Genomic DNA, 25277 nt, shown 5'->3' with positions numbered 1-25277 from the left:
GATTTGTTTCGGGAGTCGTTCTTCGGACATTCTTTGTACGTGTCCATACCATCTAAGCTGTTTGGTACTAATGTCATCTACTATTGTGTGTTTCACATTCATTATTTCCCTAATTCTGTTGTTGGTTACCCTTTCTAATCTTGATTTTCCTGCTGAGCGCCTCCAGAAATCCATTTCTGTTGCTTCAAGTTTTCTCTTGTATCTTTCTTTTATTTGCCATACTTCACTGCTGTAAGTGATTATACTCTTAACAATTGTATTGTATATTCTATGTTTGTTGTTGTTTGATATTGACTGGTCCCAGAGGATGCTATTGAGAAGGGTAATTGCTTTTCTTCCCTGGTTGTTTCTTTCTTCTATCGTCCGGTCTACGCTTCCTTCTTGTGTGATGGTCATACCAAGGTATTTATATGCGTCGCAATGTTTAATAATTTCGCCATTCCCCAGTGTAAGGTCCTGCTGTGTCCCACCGATACACATATATTCGGTCTTCTTTATGTTTATTTCCAAACCACCTTTTTTGTACTCCTCTATTAATTTCCTTGTCATATATTCTATATCATCGTAGTCTTGCGCTAGTACAAGTTGGTCGTCTGCAAATGACAAAGTGTATATTGTATTGTTGCTGATCGGTAATCCCATGTTTTTGCATTTGCGTTTCCAAAGTTTTAGAGTTTGTTCGAGGTAGATCTTAAATAATGTCGGTGAAAGGCAGCACCCTTGTTTTAGGCCTTTGCTAATTTGGAATCCTCTCGATAGCCTGCTTCCAACTTTCACCCTTGATGCAGTTTTGGTATACAATTGTTTCGTCGCTGTTATTAAATTTGCGCTTATATTGGTTTTCTCTAATGCTTCCCATAATTTGTTTTGTGGGATGCTATCATACGCTTTTCTTAAGTCCACATATAACAGATGCACCTCCTGGTTGACGGCCAGTTTCTTCTCAATAATCTGTGTAATACAAAACAGATGGTCAACCGTTGATCTCCCTGCCCTGAATCCTGCCTGTTCTTCAGCTTCTATATCTTTATATTCGTTTTCGATTTTATTTTTAATCAGTTTTCCGTATATTCGGCTGATCGAGTTCGTTACAGCGATGCCTCTGTAGTTGTCACATTGATCCCGTCTGCCTTTTTTATGTCAATGCCAATTCTCACATACGCATGCCAAACATGGACCTTGACCAAGGCAAACATGGATAAAATAATAAAGACACAAAGAGCCATGGAGAGAGCAATGTTAGGAGTAAAATTGACAGACAAAAAGCAAAACAACTGGGTCAGAAATAGAACAAAAGTCAAAGACGCAGGTCAACATATAACCAGGCTAAAATGGAGCTTCGCAGGTCATAACGCTAGACAAACGGACAATAGGTGGAATAGCACGATACAACAATGGAGACCATGGACAGGAAAGAGAGCAAGAGGACGACCCCAGATGAGATGGGGAGACGACATTAAAAAGATAGGAGGAACGCACTGGAAACAGAAAGCACTAAACAGAAGCGAATGGAGGAAACTGGGGGAAGCCTATGTTCAGAATTGGACGAATTAAAGGGCAAAAGAAGAAGACGGCAAACTTTAAGGGGTAATTCTGCATGATAAAATAATGACAGTTTGCTTTATAAACGTATGCCCGCAAATGCTTCGTTTCCGAGATAGGGGGTGTTGAAATTGTTATTACAAACTGACGATTTATTTATTACTCTAAAACGGTTTGTGATATGCAAATAAAATTTGGTAGATTTTAAGAGGTAGTTATTGCGCATTTTTTGGTATACAATTAAGAATTTTACATTCACCATTGGCGTGCATACGGGTATAAACATTTTAGATATATCCCGTATGCACGCCAATGGTGAATATAAAATTCTTAATTGTATGCCAAAAAAATGCGCAATAACTACGTCTTAAAATCTACCAAATTTCATTTGCATATCACAAACCGTTTTAGAGCAATAAATAAATCGTCAGTTTGTAAGAACAATTTCAACACCCCATATATCGGAAACGAAGCATTTGCGGGCATACGTTTATAAAGCAAACTGTCATTATTTTATCATGCAGAATTACCCCTTAAAGTTTGCCGTACTTATTTAAAAACACCCTGTATTGACGAAAAACAGGGGTAGTTGTTAAAGTGCCTAACTTTTTTATTATCCAACATAAGGCAGTTGGATTTGTTTTCGATTCAGAGCACACCACAGGTTGTTCTGAAGAGATCAAGAGATCGAAATGTGCATAAACAGATGGTGGTGGTATCTGAAACGAAATGAAATCTTACCCTATATTTATTTATCTCCGTTCTTACTAACGAATCGAGTACTAATAGGAACCAAAATTCGTTTGATCTTTACCTAGATAAATTGACGTGTTGTGGAATGCATACTGTAGATTCCCCACGTCTATTCGTTTATCATCCTTTTTTCTTGCAAATTATAGAAGGATGGGGTACAGATGAAAATCAAAATTTGGTACACTGTATTGTACCTTTCAAAATGTATTCCAGAATTAAACTTACCTCAAAATCTCCACAGTTATTCTTGACGTGGTGTTTTAGAACTCCAACGGGAACCTTCTTACCACACTTAACACATTCTACTTTGTGGGTTTTCATATGTGAATTAACCATTAATCCATTTAGGAAATTCCTTTTACACACTTTACAAAAACGGGAATGTCGGCGCATATGGCCTACATGCTTTTCTATCGGATGTACGAATCCACAAATGTAGCATGATAATATTCTAAAACAACGACAGACGTAACATATTAACATTGTTTTAAATTGGATGTATTCAAGTGTTTAGCATATTATATAGACTGTATTTTATTTAAATCAAACCGACAACTGGTGTATGTTTAAAAAAAACTGATAGTGTGTAAAAACATTATTAAAATTCAGCTAAGTACTTTCAACATATAAAAATGCCATCATCAGAGCTATCCTATAAAAAAGACTAAGTTTAAATGACTTATTCATAAAAAATACAAAGGTGTAAAAAAAATTAAAGCACTCATGGGAGTGCCGACAGAAGTGAAAACTTCTTATAGTATATAAATAATTACGAGCTCAATGATTTTCCTCCATCCAAAAAGAAGTACTATACCTATAATATATACGCGTTGCGTACGTTCTATGCTATTTATGTATACATACACAATATATATACGTACGATATTTAGTTCGGCAAAGTGATGACGGTCGCAAACTCAATACTTTTTCCCCATCTAAAACGTGCACGACGTCCCTAAAGAAGTATTCACTTCAAAAATTTATTTCGTCGAAGCAATGACGGTCGCTAATTCAATATTTTTCTCCATCTAAAAAGGGCACAACGTCCCTAGTGAAGTTTTTACTTCTAAAATTTATTTCGCCAAAGCAATGACGGTGGCTAATTTAATACTTTTCCCCATCGAAAAAGTGCAAAACGTGCCTAAATAAGTTTTCACTTCAAAAATTAATTTTACCGAAGCGATGACGGTCACTAATTCAATACTTTTTTCCCCATCTAAAATGGGCACAACGTCCCTAAAGAAGTTTTCACTTCAAAAATTTTTTCGCCGAAGCAATGACAGTCGCTAATTTAATACTTTTTCCCCATCGAAAAAGGGCACAACGTCCCTAAAGAAGTTTTCACTTTAAAAATGATTTCGTCGAAGCAATGACGGTGGCGATGACGATCGCGAATTCAATACTTTTTCCCCATCTAAAAAGGGCACAACGTCCCTAAGAAGTTTTCATTTCAAAAATTTGTCTCATCGAAGCAATGACGGTCGCTAATTCAATACTTTTTCCCCATCTAAAAAGGGGGCAACGTTTCTAAAGAAGTTTTGACTTCAAAAATGTATTTCGCCGAAGCGATGACGGTCGCTAATTCAACACTTTTTCCCCGTCTAAAAAGTGCACAACGTCCCTAAAGAAGTTCTCACTTCAAAAATTCAATTTATTTCGTCGAAGCAATGACGGTCGCTAATTTAATATGTTTCCCCATCTAAAAAGTACACAACTTCCCTAAAGAACTTTTCACTTCAAAAATTTATTTCGCCGAGTCGATGACGGTCGCGAAGAGGATCGCTAATTCAATACTTTTTGCCATCTAGAAAGTGCACAACGTCCTTAAAGAAGTTTTCACTTTAATAATATTACTATTATTATACGTACATTATAATAATATACGTACACAATTTATTTCGTCGAAGCTATGACGGTCGCGAAATCAATGCTTTTTCCCGATCCCAAAATAGATTTTACGTTTATTTTAAATTCAAATACTTCTACATAATTTATATATACATACACATAATAAATATACGTATAAAATTGATTTCGCCGAAGAGATGACGGTCGCGATGATGGTTGCGAAATAAATCCTTTTTTCCCATCCAAAGATAGGTGTTACATTTATTTTAAAATTTAAATACTTGTATACTTACAATTTATGTATACATACACATAATAAAGATACATACAAAATTTATTTCGCCGAAGAGATGACGGTCGCGATTTAAATCCTTTCACCCTAAAATAGGTTTTACATTAATTTTAAATTTAAATACCTCTACACAATTCATATATACACACATATAATATATAGCATAAGTGATGACGGTCGCAATGACGGTCGCGAATTCAATGCTTTTTCCCCTATCAAAAAATCGCACAACGTCCCTAAAGAAGTTTTCACTTCAAAAACTTACGTCTCATAGGTATAGATACCTCAAATGAAGAGTCATCGTTGAACAACACATTACAAAATTTTAATTGACCCAAGGATCAACCACTGGTCATGGGTAAAACGATTTAAGAATATATAATTATCACATTTAATGTGAGTTCTAAATAATGGCTACCCTTTTACATTTAACAGCTGTTACTGACAATTTTGCAATGATGAGGGCGGAAACAAAGTCCGAAGCGACCTCTATATTATTATCTTCATTTAACTTACTAGATTTAACTTACGATTGTCTTCATTTAACCTATATTTGACAACTTAGCCATTTTCAAAATTTTAATTCGGACTTTGTTTCAGCCCTCATCATTGCAAAATTGTCAGTAACAGCTGTTAAATGTAAAATGGTAGTCATTATTTAGAACTCACATTAAATGTGATAATTATATATTTTAAGGGTTTTACTCATGACCAGTGGTTGATCCCTGGGTCAATTTTAAATTTTGTAATGTGTTGTTCAACGATTACTCTTCATTTGAGGTATTTATACCTATGAGACGTAAGTTTTTACAACTTTGTCTTTTTTATAGGATAGCTCTGATGATGGCATTTTGATATGCTGAAAGTACTTAGCTGAATTTTAATAAAGTTTTTACACACTATCTGTTTTTTTGAAAACATAGATCAGTTGCCGGTAAGTCAAACAGTCTTTTTCTATGTATTTTATTTGTCTAGTGCCCCTTTTTTTTTTTGGCATTGGAAATTCTTTGTGGAAACTTAGATCCTACCATGAAGTGGTCTGAGCCAGTTCCAGTCACATATTTTATAAAAGAAACCCTAGATCAAACCTGGACAGTCGATCAGTTGAGCACGGAAATGTGGAACAACTAATGTGGAAAATTTGTGGAACCCTCCTCGGTAGAAGAAGTGGAAATATCTAGAAAAAACAACAAATTCCCAGGTAGCGATGACATTCCAGCAGAGTTATTTAAACACGGTGGAGAGCAGATCACCAAGGTGATGCAAAAAATACATAGTTTGTAAAATTTAGTCTGAGGAGCAAATATCTGAGAACTTAGGTTTAATACATAAAAATGGCAACCAACTAGAATGCAATAACTACCGCAGAAGAACTCTTCTAAATATATCATAGAAGGTAACGTCAAACATCTTGCATGAGAGATTAAAGCTTCAAGGCTGATTTATCTTAGTACAGGACTGTATAGGACAGTTGGAGAATCGTGTGATATGAAAGACATTGGCTAGTTTATCGTACAATGGGACGGGGCGATAATGAGGACGTGCGCCGTCTATTGTTCCTCGGCCCGTGTCGTACACGCCCCGTCCTAACATAAATCCGACTTTATACCGAAGCATTCCTAGGAGAATATCAGACAGGTTTCAGACGTGGACGTTCAACTGTTAACCAGATGTTTACACTAGGACAACTTCTCGAAAAATAGCAGGAGTTGTACCATCTTTTTGTCGATTTTAAAGCGGCCTATGACAGTGCCATAAGTCTTTACAACTCTATGAATGCGTTAGTAATTCCATAAAAACTCATATGCATGATAAAACTAACTATCGCCAAGATTATATCGGCAGTAATTGTTTTGTTATTACAAAACTCTTAATCTTCAATTGTAGTCAAAGTATTCATAATTAATTACTAAAGATTGTCGATCTCTTGTCCGACAAATTTACAGCCTCGTTTCTTTAGTCGGACAACGTAAATATGTTATGGTATATTAAACAGTAAATGGTTAAGTTCAATTAGTTACCACTATAAACAGCCCGGATTAACCGATAATAGTATAAAAGGCCCGGTTTCAGGTAAAATTTATTTTAGGCTTTATTATGGGAGTACCGTCTAGTCAGTGTTAATTGCAAAAGACCAACTCTGTCTACCTCGGTGGCTTATCGCTCCGGGTGGGTCTTAACAATGGGCCAGGTCAGATAAATTTAATAATATTTACGACCGCACTAATTGAACTCAAACCATTTACTGTTGAACAAACCATAATTATGTAGATATGTTAAGAGGTTATGTTTTGCGATTACAAAATTCATAATTTTAATTTTTTAACGTTCAAATAATACTTGTTTATTAAAAACGTATTTGTCCAACAAAAAAAAATGACGCAAACTTATAAAAAACGAAATTCTTTTTAAATAGTGGTCGTCTACTTGGTGATAATACCACTGAAGAAATTGAAATAAAGCGAGGTGTGAGACAAGTGTGTATACTGTCACCAACCCTGTTTAATCTCTATTCCGAAGACGTAATGAATAGAACACTCTCTGAGCTTTACTTAATACCTGATCACTTAATACCTCTCATAGGTATTAAAATAAATGGTGTTAGATTAAACAATCTGAAATATGCCGACGACACCGTTCTGATCGTAGAAACACTTGAAGAGCTACAGACATTGGTGAATAAGATAGCAGAGTGCAGCGAAGAATATGGACTATCTTTGAACATAAAGAAAACTAAATTTATGGTAATATCGAAATCAACACGAAATGTCCAAAATTTATATTTACACAATGAAATTATCGATCGAGTTAGCAAATACAAATATTTAGGCACTTTTATAAATGAAGACAACGATAGCTCAGCAGAAATCAAAATAAGAATAGAAAAAGCCAGATCCATATTCACTAAAATGAAGAGTGTTCTGTGGAAGAGATTTAAGCCTTGAAATGAAACTTCGCCTGATGAGATGTTACGTACTTTCTGTGCTGTTCTACGGAATGGAGTCATGGACGCTGAAAAAGATTGATACCAAAAATTAGAGGCATTTGAACTGTGGATGTATCGCAGAATCTTGAGAATATCATGGACGGAGAGAGTCATAAACGTCGAGGTCTTGAGAAGAATGAATAAAGAAAAGTAAGTCATATTTACGATCAAAAAACGAAAACTGCAATACTTGGGACACTTTACAAGAGGCGAAAGATATGAACTGCTTCGAATACTTATGCAAGGGAAGATAGCAGTAAAAAGGTCCATAGGAAGAAGACAAAAGTCCTGGCTAAAGAATCTACGGGAATGGTATAGCTGTAGCAACAACGAATTGTTTCGGTCAGCAGTTTCGAAAATACGTATAGCCCTGATGATCGCCAACCTTTCGAACGAAGATGGCACTTTAAGAAGAAGAAGTATACTTGCACTTTTTGGTATCGTCACAAATCACTTACAGTCGGAAAAATGAAAGAATACCCATGAACGAAAATATAAAACACGCTGTATTTTCCTGTCACCGTGTCATAAAGAAAATTGTCCAGTGCAAGTACATGTAACAATACTTATTACATGTACTTGCGCTGGCCAATTTTTTGTGTAACACGGTGACAGGAAAATACAGCGTGTTTTATATGTTCGCTCATGGGTATTCTTTAATTTTTCCTACTGTACCTCCAGTCTAGATTATGCTTCATGACAACGCTTTGTTTGGTATGAAACGTCTAGTAATTTGGTTATGTTTACATTCAGTTTCTATACATTTTCTGACGTTCTAGACGTCACTAAACATAAAAGTAAACAGTGCAACAAGTGTGAAGGGTCCAGGCCTGCATTAGCTCAATGTACCCGTTTGGATAGTAGCGCGGTGGTTACGGTATAAAAAGTTTTGAAATTAATTTGTCGGACTGGCTATCTGTCACCCAACTTTTGTCGGACAGTGCTATATTTGGATAAAGGACCCTCCGATATATCACTTGTTATTCGTGTCCGAAATTTTGTAATCGCAAAAACATAACCTGCCACAATTAACATATTTACGTTGTCCTACTAAAGAAACGAGGCTGTAAATTTGTCGGGCAAGAGATCGACAATCTTTAGTAATTAATTATGAATACTTTCAATTGAAAATTAAGAGTTTTGTAATAAAAATATTACGAAAACAGAACTATCAACGAATGTTGGTGCGATATTCAAAACTCTATTTTAGGGGACGTAAGAGAATCTTTAAAACACCTACAGTATTGGCAAAAAATGACTGGATGAAGCAAGAAATTCTAGACCTGATGGAAGTTCGACGGAAATACAAAAATAGAAATAATATCCAATACCGTGGAATCAACAAACTCATAAGAAGAAAAATTAAACAAGCCAAAGAATCCTGGCTCGAGAATTCCTGTAAATAAATAGAAGACCTCCAAAAAAAACATGACAGTTTCAACCTTCACAAGAAACTTAAATACACCTCCGGATATAGAAAACAGAAAAATGCTCACGTACTTAAAAACACAGACGGAAAAATTTGTGATCACGAACAACAGTGCAAAGAATGGGAAATATACATCACTGACCTTTTTGACGATGTTTCTCGAGATAATGCTTCACATACTACCTGTGGCAACCAGTTAGACAGAGGTCCCAGTATACTGAACTCTGAAGTCAGAAAAGCAATACAGCAAGCCAAAAACAATAAAGCACCTGGACCAGATCAAATCCCTTCTGAGCTACTTAAACTTTTAGATGAGGAAAACATTACCTACTTAACCACTTTCTTTAACAAAATTGACAACGAAGGAAAAATACCAGATGATTGGTTGGAGTAATTGTTTATAACATTACCAAAGAAAAGCAGGCCCACTAAATGTAGCGATTTTAGACTAATCAATTTGATGAGTCACGCACTTAAGATATTTTTATGAATTATACAAAACCGAGTATTCCTTCTGTGTGAAAGTAGAATGGATAATAAGCAATTTGGATTTAGAGATGCTCTAGGAACTAGAGAGGCACTATTTTGTATGCGCATTCTGTTACAAAAAAGCTGTGAATTCAGAAAGAACGTTTATGTTTGTTTCATCGACTTCGAGAAGGCATTCGACCGAGTACAACACGATATACTTTTTAATTGCCTACAGGCAAGGACTTGACCACTACGATATAAGACTGCTAAAATACTTATATTACAACCAAGTAGCATCTATCCAAGTTGGAGATAGTCATACTGAAAAAATACCCATCAAACGGGCTATGCGACAGGGTTGTGTTTTGTCACCCAGTCTCTTTAATCTGTACTCTGAAGAAATCTTTAGGGAGGCTTTGGACGACAGACAAGAGGGAGTAAGACTGGGCGGAGAAGTAATCAAGAATATCAGATATGCTGACGACACAGCCATCCTTGCAGAAAATTTAGAAGATCTACAGACATTAGTAAATCTAGTCAGCGAAGCAAGTTATCGGAGAGGCCTAAAAATCAATATTTCAAAGACAAAGTGGATGGCAGTTGGAAAGATAAATGTAGATCAAGGCGTGCTTTCTCTTGATGGAGAGGAGATAGAACGAGTAAACCATTTTAAATACCTTGGCAGTTGGCTAAATGTAAATTGCGATTGTGATGAAGAGATAATAACCAGGATTGAAATATCACGTAAGGCTTTTATGACCTGGAAACCAGTTTTATGTAACCGAAGCCTGTTGATGAAGATTCGCAAGAAGGTCCTAAAATATTACGTGTGGTCTATATTATTGTATGGTTGTGAGACATGGACGTTAAAAACCACAATGCTAAATAAATTAGAAGCATTCGAATTGTGGTGCTATCGACGAATCCTAAAGATATCGTGGGTTTCGCACACTTCCAATGAAAATGTTCTCCAAATGATGAACTCAGAACGTCTGCTCGTAAACATCATAAAGAGGAGAAAGACAGAATACTTCGGCCAGATAATTAGAGGGCCTAAATACCATCTACTTCGCCTTATAATACAAGGAAAAGTGGAGGGAAAAAGATGGATTGGTCGAAAGAAACTTTCACGGCTACGTAATATTAGACAATGGTGTGGTTCCACGGTAGAAGAATTATTTCGCGCAGCAGCCGATAGAGAGGGGTTTCAGGAACTTGTAAACATGATGACAGCCAACGTCTGAATACGGACACGGCACCTGAAGAAGAAGAATAACAAAAATTATTTATTTTATTCTAACGCATCATCTTTTGATTAAAATTAAAAATTATAGTTTTGCAATCACAACACCTAACCGAGCTAGAGCTATAGGTTTAGGCGTGGGGCGTGCGGAAACGCGTCCAACCTGCAGTCTGAAATTTTTCAGAAAGTGGTAGACTCACTCAAACGAAAAAATTAAAACGGGTTTTAAGACTTTAACAATCATTTTGGAAAAACGACGATGTACTGTGGACTATAATTATTATTGATACGAGACATTTTGAAGTGATTTTAGGAAAAACTATGAAGAATGTCCATTATGGTCTGCTTTTCTACATATCCAACTTGAACTTGACGTGCAATGTCAAGAATTACGGGAAATTCCCAATAGAATGAAATTCTTTGAAATAGATAAATACTCACTTCATTTTAGCGGTTGTTTTATTCAACATCCCAGATCTGACATACGGCGTTTTTAAATAATCATGATCGTGTACAAAATATCCATTATAGTTATAGAACGTAGGGACCAAACGGGAATTATTCGGGTCCCAGGTTTGTTCGTCGTCATGTATAACATCTCCCTTATAGACACGCGGAGGTAACACTTGTGAATTATTAGGTTCCTTTAGTTGTTTATTTGTAGCTTGTGAATCTTTCGAATCAGGATCAAAAGGATCATCTACGGGCTCTATGCGAAACCTTTTCTTCTTGGCTGAAAGACAAAGTATTAATTCAGAAAAAATATTTTCTTAACTCAAACGTATATTTATTTTATTTGGTAATGACGCTAAAACGGCAACAACTCCAATCGGGTGACTACGAACTCCCCCACGCTACCTAGATTTTAATGGGTTCAGTTTTATAGTAGGATTAAAAGCGACTACGAACTGCCCCACGCTACCTATGTACTTAGATAATATTTTGTGAACATATATAATTTTTATTTTACTTTGTTGTATTCAAAAAGGAACCCATTTCTCAAAGAATGAGCGAACATTTTAAATGATTAAATAATGAAACTATAACAATATAATCGAATAAAGTTTATTTATAAATCTACATTAACTTATATACAATAACAAAAACTACAGTTAAACAATAACAATGCTTAATTCTAATGTCTGATTAGTGATTAAAATAAGTAAGAGTAAACACTATATTTTAGATTTTAAAACTTAGCTGCATAATAATTGCAAACTGACTTAATGAAGTCTAATTTAGTAATGTTTTGATTAATGTAATATTCATTTAGCCTATTTTCAACAAAATCAACTTTTCTTTTTGCCGTTTTATCAAGTTTTTTTTTTCGAATCTATGTGCAGTTCTAATTTTCGCATATATACTTCTGCTTGAAAATTTAACAAAATGTCTGTAAATTTAAATATGTCAGGATGTGATTTATAAAAACATTCGTTAAATTTCGAGTGAAATAATTCACATGCGTTTGTAGTAAATATAAGAGATGATGAATTTGGAGCCCACATGTAAGGTGAAAATGTTGAATCTTCCGTTAAATAATTATCAACTAGGTAATCACAAAATTGCAAAACTCTGTCATCTTCTGGCATAATGTTAACAAGTTCATCAGAAAAAAGTCACCAACATCATTTGGATCTAAATAAGGAATGCCGAAAAACAATTTTATCCAATAACAGTTTGATTTTTATATTCCGAGGACAAACAAAAATTTTGAATTTTTCGGTACCAATTTTGTGTTAAATGAAATTTTCAACAAAAAATAATAATGTCGGGCCACACTAACTTGGCTGCATTTTGAATTACTATTTCAAAATCAGAAATTATTCGCTTCGGTTTGAAATTTAAATTCAAATCTGTACATATTATTATTAATGTATCAAAAGTACTTTAGTACGATTGCTGTGATTTATTTGTTAACAAAATACTAGAGGAACATAAAAACCATTTTTGTAGGCATGTATAGTAAACATCTGACAAAAATATTTAGAACAGTATTGAAAAGTTCCATCTACATACAAAGAATCTACATTACACAAAAAATAAAGAGATTTGTGAAACAACTAAAAATTGCGGAATTATTTTTCGTAGATAATAAAAAGTTTTCACTTGTATTTGTTTTTAAATTTAAGTTCACTAACACCTGTAGAACTTCTTCCTGTGACTTGGGCAATGAAGGTGTGGATTTTCGTCTTGCAACATAGATATTTCTTCGAACGCAAGAAATGTCTTTTGTCGTCAGCGGTAAATTGCTGAAATTTTCCTTCCTCAATTCCTTGTGGACAATCTTTAAAGGTCTTTCACATATATCTTCTACAGCTTTCCTCTTTGTAGAATTACTAAAAATTTGCCGGTCAACGTGGATATCTGGAGCATCATTATGCTCCACCGATGCTTTTTCAAGAATAACGTAATTTTCATCACCTTCCTTTGTGTACACTTTTTGTTGACACCCTTTTTTGATGCATCGCCATCTAACTTTTCCATCTTTGGAGACATGGGCCTTTGAATATTTATATTCATTAATTATTAATAAAATTTCTCCCCTTTGACTAAACATAGTCGTTGGATTCGCCATTTAAAAGTTAAACACTAACGGACAAAGCTATACCGTAATACTTGCAACTGAAGTGAATAACTGAAAATATTTATATTCTTACTTTCAACTATAATCAAATTTGGAATTTCCGGTCATTAAAACTTAATCCCCAACTTTCTCGGCGATGGGGCAGCAGGTACTTGAGATTAATGGGCCCAGGTAGTTCGTGGGGCAGTTCGATAACGCCGCCCAATCGCAGGCAAGGAGTTGGAAGTATCCGTTGGGAGCGCTAACTATGATTATTGGTCATGTAGTACACTCATAGACATAATAAGGATAGACAAGGCATACTGAGCAAAACAGCGTAATGCGCGGACAGTCGACCGGTAGTCTACCTATATATTTTTATCGAGCGATCCCGCGCATATGACATGACAAAGATAGCTACACCACTCAAAGTGAATATTGACCAATGATGTCCTTGATATTGGCGTTACACCTCGATGCACAGAGCGGCCCATATCTAACCTGGGCCCGGATTACGTACACTCGATACGCATCGTATCCGCCATGTTTTCCCATAGCGCCTTACGGGAAAACATGGCGGATACGATGCGTATCGAGTGTACGTAATCCCTATGCAGGTCTATTCTTATTATGTCTATGAGTGCACTCTGGCGACGAAGGGGACGATCTTATGTGTATGCTTTATGTGTGATTTATAAAAACAAGAGATTATTTAAAATTTTACTATTAGTTTTGTAATAATGTATCAATACATTAATAGAAATATGCTATAAATACTATATAATATGGTAGAAAATGTTAAATATAATACATAAATATAGTTTAAATATAAAGAAATAAGAAATACGAGAAGATTTTAATGCTGACAGCCGGAGTGTGACGTCACGACTGTCATATTGTTAATATCACTTTGTAAACAAAGGTTGAAAGGCCAGGATTTGCCCAATCTCAATCAAGCCTTTTTAATTTAAAGTTGAAATTTTGCTTCCTCTGCTGCTTTTTCTGCTTAAGTATGTATAGTGTTTTTTAAGACAATACCACCATAATTCGGTCTCAAATTTCTATGAAATATAGTTTTTTAGTGATAATATGTATTCACACAGCAAAAGTTTTGTGAACCATTGTATCTTGTATAATACTGTGCTTTGCCCCAGATTGTAAACACTATCGAGGCTGTATCGTCGCCCTCGTTAGGTAAATTATTCAGTTTCGATTTTTTTGCACAAACTTACTCAAAAAGAGGTCCTTATAACAAATCCACAGGGTGCCAGACGATACCGTGGTCGAAAAATTGTTTAAACATTTTTTTTTTAACAAATTCACAAAAATAATTTTTTCACTTCGAACAAATTTTTTTTAGATCATTTCGGTCATTTTGAGCAAAAAAGGTCTCTTGTGATTTGTCTCTAAAATTAATTGTTGTTGAGTTATATGCGATTTAAAATTTGAAAAATGTGAAAATGGCGATTTTCAAGGCTTAATAACTCGGTTAAAAACAATTATTATGAAAGTCAGAAAGCGACCAAATCAAAGTTTAAAATTTGTGTCATTATTTTATTACTATACTAAATTTACAATCAAGATGCAGTAGAAATAAACAAACCATGCCAAGTTAAATTCTACTATTCTTTTTCTCATGATCATCTTTCAGTGCGTCACAGTTTTTCGATTTCTTTCTAAAGCATTAAATTGTATGTGACAGAAAAAAAGGCACGTCGGTGATTATTCTAGTTCTGTGATTATTCTAGTTGTCGATAGATGGCGCCATAATTAAAAAAAATAATTTTTTTTAATTAGATATTAATATTACAAATATAATCTGTATAATTTATAAGGCTATACAAATCAAAGAAAATACCATTTTATAAATGCAAGAAACACATTTGATTTGTTTTTATTCTAAATTAAAAATAAAATGTGACAACTGTCAGATTTAACTAAAATGTCATGTTAGAATAAATGTCATAAATGTGTATTATCACGGACTTACCCTTTTTCCTATCATTTGTGACGCACTGAAAAATGATCATGAAAAGGACAATAGGAGCACTCTCGAATCATAATTTGCAATGTATATACATTGTAAATCCGAAATCATGATTTCTAAAGTTTATACATTGTAAATTATAATTCGGGAGTGCTCCTAGTAGCATTTAACATGTCTTAGTTTGTTTATTTCTACTGCATCTTGATTGTAAATATAGTATAAGCTGTTATTTTTATTTATTAACAATGAGCGCTAAGTGCGTATTACGCGGCTGTCAATGGTGGGTGCGAAAGAGATGCACCATTCCAGCCGTCCAATGGTACATCTCACTCGCACTCACATTAACGGCCGCCTCAATATACGCTTAGCGCTCATTGTTAATAATTAAAAATAACATTTTAGTAATCACAAATAATGACAAAAATTTCTTCAGGAACTTGTAGAAGGAACTTTAATTGTTTGATTTGGTCACTTTCTAACTTTTACAATAATTATTTTTAACCGAGTTTGCCGAGTTATTAAGCCTTGAAAATGGTCACTTTCGCTTTCACAGGGTGCCAGGCGGCTGTGGATTTGTTATAAGGACCTCTTTTTGAGTAAATTTGTGCAAAAAAATCGAATCTGAATTAATTACCCAACGGGGGCGACGACACAGCCTGGACTATATAGTTAAAAAGGGATATGTAGATTCTTTGTGTTTCCAAATGATCTGGTTGAAAAGAAGAGGTGGATTTCATTACTAACGTAAGAAAATGCAGTGATGAGCGCGCTAAAAACCGGCAAAGTGACGCAAATGATGGAAAACATAACACGTTGTGAAATAAAAAGAGATGAAACAAGTAGAGGTGTAAAATTATTGATAGGAACCTATAAATTTGCATTACATTACATGATTTCCCACCTTTAGACGTATCGGAGGAGTATGACAACTGTCACAGACGTCTAAAGGTTGGAAACTGAGGAATGTAATATAAATTATTTATAGATTCCTATCGATAGTTTTACACCTCTACTATACTCTGTTTTTAAACCAAAAGAAGTAATTCAAATTTACCGCGCCGTAATGCTTGTTTATAATTGGTCCAACCTCAGGCAAGTTTACTTCACTGTTATGAAATTTTGACACTATTGACATTTATGAGATTTTGATATTATGTATTGGCATTACTAGGTTAATTAAGTTATATCAGCGATTTTTTGTGTTTTCTGCGTTATTCCTTTAATTTTTAGAGTATTAGTCTGCTTTTATATAAAAAACAGTTGTTTTTAGAACTCTTTAGCAACGTTTTAGTATATGATATTTATGGATTACCGTCGAAGGCCGACATGATCAACCAAAAAAGATGTATTTGGTGATTTTTTTAGTGACTTTCTTGGGCATGAATCTGTCTTTTTAGTTTACTCCTCCTGGTTTAAAAACAAAGCATAATTTCATATATTTTTATTTCACAACGTGTTATGTGTCCCATCTTTGGCATTATTTTGCCGGTTATTAGCGCGCTCATCATTGTTTAGCGAAGAAAAAGACCTGAATTTATCGCCCGTCCCCCATGGCTTAAAATTAGGACACCATGAGAAGCACTGCGAAATGTCATATCCCGTCCACGTCAATCCTCCCAGCGGATAATTGATAAGAACTCTCAAAAAGCTGTTTGTAACTTTGTTCCCTACTCCGATCAAGTATTCATGCTGTCTTTAACTCTCATTTAAAACGTAATATGTATAAATATAATCCAAGTATAAAGTATATACAGGGTGCGCCAAACCTATGGTTTTCTTTGATTACGGCTGAACTGCAACACAAAAAAATGTTTATAACAAAACTAATGTGTATCAAAGAAGTCTATACTTTAAAATTATTGTATACAGGGTCAATCGGAACAACGGAATGAACCAAAGTTGTGTTTTTTTTAATGGAGCATCCTATGCCCTATATATTCAATCATTTTTGTATATATTTCTTAGAAATATAAAGTTTGTTTAAGGTTTTAGATTTGCCCAACACCTTAGGGTAGAAGGGTTATCGATTATATATATATATATATATATATATATATATATATATATATATATATATATATATATATATATATATATATTAAGGTTTTAGAGGTTTAAAGTTAATATTTTTCGAAATATTTACACTTTTATTGAGAAAAGTGGTGATATTTAAAGGGCTCTGGATTAGGTTTCCAAGGTAATAAAAATTTAAACATGTCAAAGTTTTACTAGTATAGTGTCATTTTTAAATAATTTAATTTCTTTGACATATAGCCATAAAATATACAGTGATATCACTAATTGCAAATACAAAATGTTCTCATTTTCTTTAAATGGAACACCCTGTATAGTAGTAATGCTTTTTGTAGTAAATATTACATTATTTATTTTGGTATAAGGTTGTATATCTAGCATGTTTCGTTTTGTAGATATTTAAAAAAGAAATATAAATTTTAGGTTTTTGCGAATTTTTTATTAAAAAATTTTTTTGCCAAAAAATAATTATAATCTTGTTTTAGGAACATACACTAAAATATTAAAGATAAAAATAAAAACGTAATTAAAAATAAAAATAAAGCGTCTGTTAGTACAACTTACGTGAATATGAATAAGTGTTGTGTACTGAAGTGGACGAAGTTAAATCTAGAAAAAAATAATGAAAATTATTAACAATATAATTATCAATATTATGTTAAAGTTAATTATTTCAATAAATAATTAAATTTAACATAATTTAATAAGATTCAGAACATTTAATTATTTCATAGTTAATAATAATTTAAATAAATCTTCTTCAAGTGCCATCTCCGCGACGGAGGTCGGCAAGCATCATAGCTATTCGGACTTTGGAGACGGCTGCTATGAAAAGTTCGTTTGATGTACATCCATACCATTCTCTCAGGTTGCGCAGCCATGATATTCTGCGTCTCCCTGTGCTTATTTTTCCTTGAATCTTTCCCTGCATAATGAGTTGGAGCAAGTTGTATCTCTCTCCACGTGTACTATGTCCGAGATATTTAAATTTTCTCGTTTTGATTGTATTTAAGACTTCCATTTCTTTATTCATCTTTCTGAGAACCTAATTGTTTGTGACGTGTTCTGTCCATGATATTTTTAGAATTCTTCTATAAATAATTTAATTTAAATACACTAACTAAATAAAACTATATAGGGGAGAGTTGGACAAAACGGGATACCATTCTTGTTTACTTTTACTACGGAAAATATGTTAAAGAAATTATCATAATATTATTTTTTATAGGTATAACATTTATTGCAGCACACAAAACACATATCTTTAGCTATTTTTAATAACTAGAAAATAGTAAAAAAAATATTTATTAAAGTCCTACACGTCCCGTTTTATCCAACCACGGTTGGATAAAACGGGATAGGTTTATAATATTTAATTTTTTTATAATTTTTTGTATAAAATTATCTAAAACTTAATTTATGTCTAAATTAAGTAGACATTAAACTGTATAGTAAAATTTACTCTTGAAAGAGTAATATCTTCAGTAGTCAGAAACTTAAAAATAGGCGTTTTTTATGTTTTATGGCAAAATGGGAAATAAGACCTTTTATTTAGGACTAGGTACGTATATCAGAACAAAAGTCACATAAAAATATGTTGTTCTTCTCTGCGGAATGAGAAAACGCTTCATATCTCTATTTAAAAAATTAATAGGCCAACAAATAAATAGGTAGAAAGAACGGGACATAAGAAACTGTATCCCATTTTATCCAACTTATAAGTGTCCCGTTTTGTCAAACTCAGACATTTTTCAAAACAAAAATGGCTGCTGCCTAAATGTGAAAGTAAAATTAGGTAGACTATACATGAGAATATTCGTTAATGACTGCTTAATTAAATGTAATAGTCACCGGAATTATATTTTTATATATGTAGGCAGTATAATGTAGAAAACAACGCACTTAAAAGTACAAAGTATCAAAAAAATGGAGTCAAACAATTCTAAACACAACGACTTTTCATCAAATAGTGGCATCGAGGTAAAACGAACTGACAATGTCAAAATGACGACTGATAACAAGTTTCCGTCGTTATCCGTTTGATAGCACCACTAGTTGGGTCTCTAGGCTAGGTATCCCGTTTTATCCGACTATCCCGTTTTATCCAACTCTCCCCTATTATGTACATATAATTATGTATTACTCAGATATTCTAATAATAATAGTCTCCCGTTTTATACCGCACGCGGCTTTGGGAGTATAGCAGGGTAGTCTGCTATATCTAGGGCCTACGGTATACAAGGAAGGTAACAGGGCCAGTGCTACGCTTCAACCGCCTATTATTACCCCTGGTTTTACCCAAGGTACTCATTTTATTCAGGCTGAGTCGACCTGGGGCCTATAGACATTTTTTTTTAAATGTCTAGTTGTCCTTGCCGGCGGTAGGATTTGAACTCCGGACCACCGGCATGCGAGGCAAGCACACTACCACCTGCGCTAAGCCGGCCACTCAGATATTCAAATTATTTAAATATTTACCGTTGGTAACAGGCTGAGGTTCGGACGTCATTTGCAAACTAGAGGTTGATGGAGTATTTAGAACTTCGTTCTCAGATTGGCCTTCTTGAACAAGCCTTTTTTTTCGTTGCCTATACATTCGACAATAGTCAGAGTTAGTTTTATTTGAAGTTATTTTTTCCGCTGCACCCTGATTTGCAGCTTTTTTTCGTCTACGATAACTTTTACAGTATTGTGCATTTCTTTTTGTAATATCTTCAGACATCTCCAAAACTAAAAGAGAAATTAAATTTTAATTCTGTAGTAATATTAGTTTATGAGAAACCTGCAAAAGGTCATAGCCAGATAGATACAAGTTAGTGTAGGAAATAATGTATATTGTTTTATCTTATTTTATAGGATTATTGATTTAAGTTTATTTATCAGAATTTATTTTTGACTATTTTAATTACTTAATTGATGAATTGAAAGTATATGTTTATAATAATATACGATGTTAAGCTGAGTGCTCACTATTTTTAGAGTTATTAAATAAATTATTTTTATTATAATAAGAATATAAAAAATAATTAAAATATCATTAAAATCAATTTTAACTTAAAAGATAACATAAACACTCAGCATTTAAGGTTAATATAAACAAGTATATAAAATTAATTAATTTTTTTTATTTACATAGAACATTTGTTAATATACCAGAAATAAAACAAAACGAAAGAAAAAAATATTTATTAGATAATAAGGTAATGATTTATAATTTAAAATGTAAATAAATTATACATACCGACATATAACCTTAAATCTATAAATGCACTTAAAACAATGTATTAAAACCACGTGTACCACTAATATTCAAAATAAATATACTTACTAATAAATTATCAGTAAATATCTATCACCGTCGCATATATAATTGAATTAACAAAAACACCAATACATATTTTTTATTGCACTAATACGTAATACGAAAAGAGCTACAAACATATTCAACAACTTGAACATAGTTATCGGTTCTCAAGCCATCTGAGACTGGTGGTAGCTATTCTTACTTTTACTATGTTAGTAGCACTTTTTACAAAACTTATGAAAGATTTAGTAACTAATTTTATGCTGTTGCTTTTTTCTGTAGGTGTGAGCGCGCATCGTAAAAATTCACTCTTAACAATTTTCCCAATCGCGCCAAAAGAAGTAAAACTTAAAAATCGAGAAATTGTTGTATTTACAAATAGTAATCACACTGTATATTTTATGACAAAGATATTAAATTATTTAAAAATGACACTATACTTACTAGAAAAACTTTGACATGTCATATAAATTTCTATTATCTTGGAAACCTAATCCACAGCCCAAATATTACCATTTTTCTAAATAAAAGTGTAAATATTTCGAAAATTATTAACTTTGGACATATAAAACCTCATACAGACTCTTCATATTTTTAACAAATAGGTATATTCAAAAATGAGTTAATATAATATAAAGTGTTCCATTAAAAAAAAACACAACTTTGGATGATTCCGTGATTCCGCCTAACCCTGTATAATCGAAAATAATTTTAAATTATAGACGTCTTTGATACACATTAGTTTTGTTAAAAACATTTTTTGTATATCCCGTAATAAACTTTCCACATATAAATTGCTTCAATGATTTGTGTCCATATTACGTCACAACCATTTCATTTGCTTTAGTTTTATATTTATTATTCACAATAATATTCGTTAAAATATTAGTTACTGAGAAATAATTTTATTTTAAAATTATTTATTTTTTCATTAAAATATTTTTAAATATTGATATTTATGTATATAAATTATATATTCTATTTATTATATTTAGACAAGGCGAATACGGCGGGTCCGTTGGGAAAAATATTCCCATAAGATTTTTTTGCATAATCACATTCGTGAGACATCCCAGAATAAGGTTCAAGAAGTCGCCCACGTGAAAAGTGGTTCAATTTTTTTTAACAATTTTTTTAATCAAATTGCAAAAATCAATATTTTTGACTCAGACAATTTTTTTGTAGGTTTTCTGGACCATTCTGGATAAAAAAGGTCTCTTATAATTTTTCTCTAAAGTTGATCGTTTTCGAGTTATAAGCAATTTAAAATTGAAAAAAACGAAAAATGGCGATTTCAAGACTTAATAGCTCGGTTAAAAGTTATTATTATGAAAGTCAGAAAATGACTAAATCAAAGTTTAATGCTATAAGATCCTGAAGAAATTTTTGTCATTATTTTATTACTAAGCTGTTATTTTTAAGTAATAATAATGAGCGCCATGCACGTGGTAGGCGGCCGTAAATGTGAGTGCAAGTAAGATGCACAATTGGACTGCCGGAGTGGCATCTCTCTCGCACTCAGCATTTACGGCCGGCTACCACGTGCATGGCGCTCAATATTATTACTTAAAAATAACAGCTTAGTAATAAAATAATGACAAAAATTTCTTCAGGATCTTGTGCTTTGACTTTGATTTAGTCACTTTCTGACTTTCATAATAATAACTTTTAACCGAGATATTAAGCCTTGAAAATCGCCATTTTTCGTTTTTTTCAATTTTAAATTGCTGATAACTCGAAAACGATCAACTTTAGAGAAACATTATAAGAGACCTTTTTTATCCAGAATGGTCCAAAAAGGCTACAAAAACATTGTCCGGGCCAAAAATATTGATTTTTGCAATTTGATTAAAAAAAATGGTTAAAAAAATTTGGCCCACTTTTCACGTGGGCGACTTCTTGAACCTTATTCTGGGATGTCTCACGAATGTAATTATGCAAAAAAATCTCATGGGAACATTTTTCCCAACGAATCCGCCGTTTTCGCCTTGTCTAATTATATTTATATAAATTAGATTATAATAAATATAAATATTCTGACAACTGTTTGACTTAACTAAAATGTCATGTAATGATTCGCGACATACTTAAAATCCTATATGACGTCAAAATTAATGACGCACCAAAAGAAGGGTTTGTTATGAACTTTAATAAACTTACCTTGCTCGGTCAATAATGAAACGGGAGGTTTTGTTTGTCTACGCTGTGTAGGTGAAAGTTTTACATTAGCTGTTTGATTGGATACTTGAGGTTGGTTGACAGAATTTGGAGATGCCTGATTAACAGATCCAGGTATCTGACTTCCAGCTATAAGTACCATAGGTTGAGTTCGTTGATTGATGATATTGCCACCTTTGTCAATTTTAAGTTGATACAAGTTTCCGTTATTGTGTAAAGTGACCGTTGCCCCTTCTTTATTCTTTAAAAAATAAGGTAGATATTTTGGGGGATTTTTAACAATTTTTGGACCCTAAAAATATATTGAACATACGCATTTTATATTAACTTAAATGTGTAATAGAAAAGTTCCCCTAAATATCGTAAAAACTAGTGAAAATATCTACTAAAACAACAAAATGGAACTCAGAATAGATGGACAACTTACAGAACCTACAGACATAGGCAGCTGAATAAGACAGGAGGAACCATTGAGCCCTAAGCTCCCCAATTTAATCATAGATGAAAGCATTAAAAGTGTCAACAAAGGCAAAGGATACAGAATGGGAAACAAAGGAGTAAAAATACTATGTTACGGAGACGACGCAATAATATCGGCCCAAGATGAAGATAATCTGCAATGACTAGTGCAGATTTAACATAACAGCAAAATAATTTAACATGAAAATGTCATCTCAGAAAATTAAAACAATAATGATCAGCAAACAACCAATCAGATGTAAAATAGAAACTAATAGTACCAGTGTTAAACAAGAAATATTGAATATAGCAAATTTTTATCTGTCTTGAGCTTGACAAGTTGTATGGGTCTCTCGTATGTTACGCAACCATGATTTTTTCTTTCTCCCTATAATTCTATTTCCTTCTAATATTCTAAATACTCAATATTAACATTATGGCACTTGGCATTATTAACATTATAATCCTTGGCTTCTTCAAATATTTTCTCCAAATGAAAATACTTGGAGAAAAACAAGAACGGCGTCTGGATCAGAAGGACAAATGAAGACCTGAGGGAGTTATATGGGGAGCCCAGCATACTAGGGGTAATAAGAACCCAACGATTAAGATGGCTAGGACACATATAGAGGATGCGAGAGTGTAGACTTCCAAAATACTGTCAAATATAATTGGAGGACGTCAAAAAAGAGGCCGATGGGAGAACAAGGTGGAGGTGTCTTATTCAAATATTTACCTACCTGACTGACACTTTGAACTACTCTTCTGATAACTGGAGATTGTGAATCTACTGGTATGCCGCCAATATTTGCTTTGTTTGAGGTTTCATTAGTTACTGACGCTAATGCTGTTGATTTACTGGTATTTGTTACATCTGCACTTGTTCGATTTTTTAGATCCAGTTGCATTTTTCTTATATCCTGAAAAATACATTAAAACATTTTTTGTGTTAACGTATACTAAGCAGAAGATATCTTGTGATAAGAGTTTGTCGAAGGACCTTTGTAACATTTGTCGAAGGACCAAATGTTTAATTCGAATATTTATTTAATATATAATTTATTTTAAATTTAAAATTTGCATATAAATCGAGAAATACAAGCTTGTTTTGTGGATTTTTGAAAAGAGTTGAAAAATTTGGTAGAGTGCTATAAAGATGTTGGTTAATCTTCTAGTGGTCGTTGGGGTTGATTAGCAGGAATACACTCAAATAGTCATAACTCGATTATTCGGTGAACTAATACCATATAAATGTATTCAGTTGATAGGTGATTACATTATTCTGCTCTGACGGTAGAGCAAAACCCCAAAACTAACTCACTAAAATGACCCAATTGATCTCGAATCTAATCGTGTTCCCCTATTTATCAAATACCTCGTTTTTTTCATTACTGTTCAGTTTAATGAACAACCTTGCTGATGTTAGCAAAACTACATTGCGTGCACTTACCGAAGGTGTTCTACTTATGCAATTAAACGTAGAGGAAAGTAACCAAATATGGAATAGTGCCCTAATATGGAATTCCTTGATTTCTCCGAAAATATTAGTTGGAAGCGCACTACAAGACCATCCTCGGTTCCAGGCGCTCTCTTTATTATCGTATTCACACCTCTGTGTCAGATGGGCGAACGATACGTGTCTGATAGGCGCGTTTTGTTTTATCGTCTCGCAGAAAATGTCAAAGGTAAATATATTCAACGAGTATTATTGGTTATTATGCATGAATACAGACTTGTTATGCTATTGCGTATATCAATAGTACCTTTATTTTGATATTTTATGATCTTCTGTAATTAAAACATTACGACTTGAAAACATGTTAATACCAGTTTAAACTAATGTACCGGGTGTCCCAATAAGAATGGCGCTCGGCCATATCTCAGAAACCGTTTATAGTACAGCTATATTATACTATATAGTCAGCGGCTCTCAATCTGTGGTACATGTACCACTGGTGGTACATTTCATTTGTTGACTTGGTACACAAAAGGCAAAAACAGCCAAAATCAGCACCACTATTATAGTTAATTAGATCACCTAGTTAGATATGTATTTCAGTTAGGTGGTACCAAAAATAATAAAAAGTATTTGGTGGTACATGACACAAAAAGATTGAGAACCGCTGCTATATAGTATAGTAGATTGGGAAAAAAATTTTATAACAAAAGTTGCCTCGAGAAAAGCCTG

General features: G+C 33.3%; 1 protein-coding gene across 3 annotated transcripts in view; it reads right to left on the bottom strand.

The window, feature by feature from the left end:
* LOC114337809 (uncharacterized) overlaps positions 1-25277 on the bottom strand; it is an 84847-nt gene that overhangs the window by 15369 nt on the left and 44201 nt on the right. For 2 of the 3 annotated variants that reach the window (XM_050643679.1, XM_050643680.1), the window contains 6 exons: positions 23830-24009; positions 22613-22922; positions 19627-19878; positions 17713-17757; positions 11006-11297; positions 2521-2746 (listed from right to left, as the gene is read on the bottom strand). In XM_050643679.1, coding sequence (XP_050499636.1) covers positions 2521-2746; positions 11006-11297; positions 17713-17757; positions 19627-19878; positions 22613-22922; positions 23830-24009 — 1305 coding nt within the window. The remainder of the gene's footprint in view (positions 1-2520; positions 2747-11005; positions 11298-17712; positions 17758-19626; positions 19879-22612; positions 22923-23829; positions 24010-25277) is intronic. The other variant, XM_050643681.1, reaches the window with a different exon arrangement.

Source organism: Diabrotica virgifera, chromosome 2 (assembly GCF_917563875.1).
Source record: "Diabrotica virgifera virgifera chromosome 2, PGI_DIABVI_V3a".
NCBI lineage: Eukaryota > Metazoa > Arthropoda > Insecta > Coleoptera > Chrysomelidae > Diabrotica > Diabrotica virgifera.
This window is presented reverse-complemented; position numbering and strand designations above follow the sequence as displayed.